A 6,338-nucleotide genomic window follows, 5' to 3' on the forward strand; every position below is an offset into this window, starting at 1 on the left:
ACCAGATCTAAAAGTGAGGGAATTCTTAAGCATTTATATATCTTATAGTATTCTAGGTTGATTTCCTTTTTTTCACCACACATGACTATATACTCCAATTCCATTCTGGAAGTCTTCTGCTAAGAAATTAACCCTCAACCATATATAAGTATCTTTGTAAATAAAATGTATTTTTTTAGTCCTATCAAAAACAAATCTGAAGAGTTTTGTAACTTTGATTATGAATGCTTCATGTTAAATCTTTTAATTGATTTTCTAGCATTTGATATCTTTTCCTCCACACATTTCTAATGTATCAGACATTGTTTCTTAAAGAATATGTATAGTATATTTCTACTTTTTCTATTGCTATTTTTTTCTGAATTTCATTCAATTTTCTTCATTGTTAAATCTTTCATTAAACATCTTTCAGGGGTTATTTGGCATTACTTAATTAACAATTCTCAATTTCCTTACTCTCAAATAACAATGTATTTTGCTTGAGTCAATTTTCTTCTTTTTTGCATGTGCTGTTATTGTCATTGGAATTTTTACATTTAAAATCCCTTTGAAATATATCACTATGGTAATTTTTGGAAATGTTTGGATGTTAGTAAATAAACAATAATAGGTCAGGTGCAATGATATATAACTGCATCATTTAAAAGCTGTGGCATTAGAATTGTAATTTTGAAATGAGCTTCAGGATATTAAGAAATCCGGTCTCAAATTATTTAAAAAGTATACATATAGAAAGGTTTGTGGATGTGATTGTGTGTGTGTGTGTGTGTGTGTGTGTGTGTGTGTGTTTTGCTGGGGATCAAATACAGGGCTTTTTGTGCATGTGAGGCAACTACAATACCAACAAAACTATATTTCCAGCCCATTTCTGACACATTTTAGTCAAATGCAGAATATGAAAAAAAAATTGAACTGGGAGGTTTTAATTTAACATTGTTGTGGTAACATTAGTCAGTTTCAATTTTGTTCTCCTCTGTCTTGCTTTGATTTTTCAAGATGATTTTTGAAGTTCTTTTTTTAATTTTTTTTTTTTTAGTTTTAGGTGGACATCTTTATTTTATTCTTTTTATGTGGTACTGAGTATTGAACCCAGTGCCTCATGCTTGCCAGGCAAGCACCCTACCACATGAGCCACATCCCAGCCGAATTTTTAAGTTCTTAAAATTTTGTCACAATTTTGTTCTAAAGCTCATATATTTCTTGAGTAAGAATGGCCTTAGATTATACTGTTCTTTGGTTATTCCCACCCCCTCAATACTGTTTTATATATTTGCAGAGTTTATTCAAATCAGCGTAGTAATGGATAATTTGGTATTTTAATTTTTTTTCAGGTATGTCTTCTCATCAAAACCAAGAATTTTCAGGAGAGCAGAAAATAAAATATTTTTTGCAAAAATTTATTAAGGAAAGGTATGAAAACTATATTCAGTTTTAAACAAGGAATTAAAATTGTGTTATGAAGGATTATGATAAAAAAAAACTTGTGGAGAGAGGGAAGTTCAAAAATTTTTCTTAATGAACAAAACAAATGAATAATGATTATTTATAAAAATACACTGTCATCAGGTTATATTATTACATAACATCTCAGAAGACTGACTATTTTCAATTACAAAACTACAACAATACAATTGTTATTATTCAGTATTTTGTATAAAACCTGTCACAATAAACAAGATTTTCAAATATACACATATGTGCAAAGTTTACAGGCTATTATGAATCTGTATCTTAAAAGTAACCTTCAGGAAAAGAAACACACATCCAGTTTACTCAGCTTTATAAATATGTTTAGAATGAAAACATGCATTTTAATAAAAGAAATCAAACCAGTAACAAATACTGATTAATTAGTTGTACTTTGAAACTTTTAATGATCTGTACATGAGTGTGCATTAGATAAAAATCTGCAGATTATTAATATGAATATGTATTTATAATTTTAGTTTCCCTGGAAGCACTCTTGGTATACTTTTAACACTATTTAAGGCTCATACATCAGCAGAATCACTTAATGTCATGTTGCATGCAGCACCCTGCCACAGTAATTTCTTGTTTAGAAGGTAATGACTCACCTGAGAAAATTAATGTCTGAAATAATTATGAAAGAAATAAGAGCCAGAGCCAGAAATTATTTTCAAAGATATGGAGTGCCTGATAGATTTTCTAGTGCACATAGGAGCTGAAACACAATGACTAGAAAATGGCTAATTTTTTATTTAATGGAGAGTAAATCAATGAAAGAAGTGCAATTTCTTTTTTTTAAATATATATTGTAAAGATTTCAGTGGACACAATATCTTTATTTTACATTTATGTGGTGCTCAGGATTGAACTCAGTACCTCAAGCATGCTAGGTGAGCACTCTACCACTGAGGCACAACCCCAACCCCCGAAAGAAGTTTTTCAATGAGAGGAAACTTGCTGCAGACAGGTTAATTGACATATTGGAAAGACTCACCCATTTCTGTGAGGATATGTTGCTATGTGGGTCCATCAGATCATCCCATCTCCACTGTAATGCTGAACATAGACAGAGCTAGGTAGAATATCACATGTGATGGGCAGTCTCAAACCAGCAAGATTTCCACTCTGAGTTCCCAAATACCAGACTTTTTTGCCTGATGGCTTCCATAATTTGTTTTTAATTTCACACACAGTTCACAGATATTTTTCAGCACTTCTATCTGACATGCACCACCTCATCTTCTATAGCAACTGGACTCCAAGATGAAATCCAAAAATATTTGTGCATTTTGTGGTTTTGAGTGTGGTAGAGTAAGTACTTATTCATATCAGGATGATTTTTTTCAAGTGTCGGGCCCAGAGACTTTCTGGATCCTACACAAATCTCCAGTAAACGTAGTACTGTGGCCTTTAGATTATTCTGATGTTCTAGTCCTAATTACCTGGGTATCCTTAAAAAATTTTCATTGAAAAAATTAAAAGAGTCATCTACTCATTTTAGTGAGCTAGTTACCCACATTTTTTTTTTTTTTTTTTACCAAGAGTCACTGTGATAGTGATTCTAGCTGAAAAGTTGAGAAGCCCAGGTGAGATGCAGCTCACACTTTAGCCTCATGGGGGCTGCTGCAAAATGTTGGTGCTAAAACCTTGGCCCCACAACTGCAGAGGACCCTGCCAACCAAAAGCAGGTGCTAGTGTGTAAGGGATGACATGGCACTGCAGGGTGTGGGGCATCAGTTGAGATGGTAATAGGCAGCTACACATATGCCAATCAATTTTGAGGTCCAGTATGGGCCTTTAAATTGTCTGGAGGACATTTTTGGAATTATATCCTTTTTCTAAAAAAATGAAAAATTTGCTGTGGAGTCCATTTCATTCTTTAGGTAGTAATGGGAATACTTCAAAATGTACCATTGAGTAATATTCACCAATATTTTTGTTGACTAGAGATTAAAAAATAAAAAAGAAATCTCTGTGATCAGTCTGATCATTACTTTACAAAAAGCTGCAATGAACAGTTTCTCCTTGTGCCAATGCATAGACTTTTAAAGAATGTGAGATGATTTGTATTTACCTACTCTTTTTAATCTAAATGTAGATATAGATACTTGGAGAGACTTCTACATTTATGAAAAGTCTTTTATACCTTCAGATAGGTCACTACCTAAGTAATAGAAATATATATTGCTGTAAAACTATACATTCTTTACACCTAATGAAAATTTAATTATTTTTTTAAATCACAGGAAACATCTGCATGATAATTTAAAAAAGCTTTACAAAGATAAAAGAGAGAATGTTTTTAATTCTTGTTCAAAATTTATTCATTCAAGATCTCATATTCAAGACAATAATTACAAATATAAGGATAGTGAAAGAGCTTTTAATAAAACTGCAAGTATTACTAAACAACAAAGAAAAAAACATACAAATGTAAACAATGTGGCAAAGCTTTTATTCTAAGATCAAGCCTTACTCAACCTCAGATAATTCATTCTGGAGGAAAGCTATACAAATGTAAAGAGTGTGGCAAAGCATTTACTTTTCAGAGCAAACTTATTGTGCACCAGAGAATTCATTCTGGAGAGAAACTATACAAATGTAAAGAATGTAGCAAAGCTTTTAATCAAAGATCATTTTTAATTCAACACTTGAGAATTCATACTGGAGAGAAACCATACAAATGTAAAGAATGTGGCAAAGCTTTTACTGTTAGGCAAAACCTTATTGTGCACCAGAGATTGCATACTGCAGAGAAACCATACAAATGTAAAGAATGTGGCAACGCTTTTAAGCAAAGATCATGTCTTACTCAACACCAGAGAATTCATACTGGAGAGAAACCATACAAATGTAAAGAATGTGGCCAAGCTTTTAATCAAAGATCATGCCTTACTCAACACCACAAAATTCATACTAGAGAGAAACCATATAAATGTAAAGAATGTGGCAAAGCATTTACTGTTCAATACAACCTTAATGTTCACAAGAGGACTCACACTGGAGAGAAACCATACAAATGTGAAGAATGTGGCAAAGCTTTTAATCAAAGATCATGCCTTACTCAACACCAGAGAATTCATACTGGAGAGAAACCATACAAATGTAAACAAATGTGGCAAAGCATTTACTGTTCTGTCCACCCTTAATGTTCACAACAGAACTCACACTGGAGAGAAACCATACAAATGTAAAGAATGTGGCAAAGCTTTTAATCAAAGATCATGCCTTACTCAACACCAGAGAATTCATACTGGAGAGAAACCATACAAATGTAAAGAATGTGGCAAAGCATTTACTGTTCTGTTCAGCCTTAATGTTCACAAGAGAACACACACTGGAGAGAAACCATACATATGTAAAGAATGTGGCAAAGCTTTTACTGTTAGGCAAAAGCTTATTGTGCACCAGACATTGCATACTGCATAGAAACCATACAAATGTAAAGGATGTGGCAAAGCTTTTAAGCAAAGATCATGCCTTACTCAACACCAGAGAATTCATACTGGAGAGAAACCATACAAATGTAAAGAATATGGCAAAGCTTTTAAGCAAAGATCATGCCTTACTCAACAACAGAGAATTCATACTGGAGAGAAACCATACAAATGTAAAGAATGTGGCAAAGCATTTATTATTCAGTACAACCTTAATGTTCACAAGAGAACTCACTCTGGGGAGAAACCATACATATGTAAAGAATGTGGCAAAGCTTTTACTGTTAGGCAAAAGCTTATTGTGCACCAGACATTGTGTACTGCAGAGAAACCATACAAATGTAAAGAATGTGGCAAAGCTTTTAAGCAAATATCATGCCTTACTCAACACCAGAGAATTCATACTGGAGAGAAACCATATAAATGTAAAGAATGTGGCAAAGGTTTTCATGTAAGATCAAACCTTAGTAAACACCAGAGAATTCATACTGGAAAGAGCCCATAAAAATGTAAAGAACATGGTAAAGCTTTTATTGGAAGAGAAGGCCTTACCCAACACCAGGGTTGTCATACTTATATGGGAAAGTTTATACAAATCTAATGAATATTGCAAAGGTTTTTGTTATAATTCAAGAGTTATTATGCATGAGAGGATTCATAATTGAGAGAATCTTTACAACTCTGAAGAATGTAAAAATCACTTGTTGTGATATCATGCCTTATCACTAGAAAATTTATACTGAAAGAAGAGTTCAAATTGCAAAACAAAAAAAAAAGGCAACGTTTTTAATCAAAGCCCAACATTTTTAAAATTTCAAGGATATTACAGTAGTGCTTAACCCCTACAAATGTAAAGAGTGTGATAAAGTTTTTAATGAAAGTTCATACCTTACAAATCTCCAAAGATATAGAATTATAAAGAAGCTCTATACTTGCCAAAACTATATCTGAACTTTATTCAAATTTTAAAAATCATACTCTATGCAATATTAAATCTTATACTATTTGTAGAGAATCCTGTAACATGCATAAGTTAAATTGCTGCAAAATATGTTGTATTGAGAAAAACGTTCACATGTGAGAATTAGAGTGACATCATTATGGTCCATATATTTCTTGAATATGAGAATTATCTGAGAGAATTTCTGAATTTATAGGGACTTCTTAATGGTTGCTTAAAATTTAATAAGATTTTTAATTGGTGTGATAGAAATAAAGAAATACTCACATATAAGAATAGTGCAGATAGCTCAGTCTTGAGAAGATACTTGTGTGTAACAAATATCAAAATAAAAAACAAATTAAAAAAATACACTCAAGTCTTGAAAACTAGATAAGATGTAATTTTTCTCTAGGTAATGTTATCAATAGTATAGGTGTCATTAATGAAAAATTTTTTTTTAAAGATAGATAATTTTAAATATATATATTTTT

At 32.0% G+C, this 6,338-nt stretch overlaps 1 protein-coding gene across 1 annotated transcript; it reads left to right on the forward strand.

Annotated features, from left to right (window-relative positions):
- Positions 1-1,299: 1,299 nt before the first annotated feature.
- Positions 1,300-5,409, forward strand: LOC139702166 (zinc finger protein 420-like). Its single transcript, XM_071602607.1, is given in 4 exon segments — positions 1,300-1,311; positions 3,954-4,577; positions 4,579-4,767; positions 4,936-5,409. Coding segments are annotated over 4 exon segments (1,299 nt in total).
- The last annotated feature ends 929 nt before the right edge of the window (positions 5,410-6,338 follow it).

The sequence above is a fragment of the Marmota flaviventris genome, chromosome 16, assembly GCF_047511675.1.
Source record: "Marmota flaviventris isolate mMarFla1 chromosome 16, mMarFla1.hap1, whole genome shotgun sequence".
Lineage (NCBI taxonomy): Eukaryota > Metazoa > Chordata > Mammalia > Rodentia > Sciuridae > Marmota > Marmota flaviventris.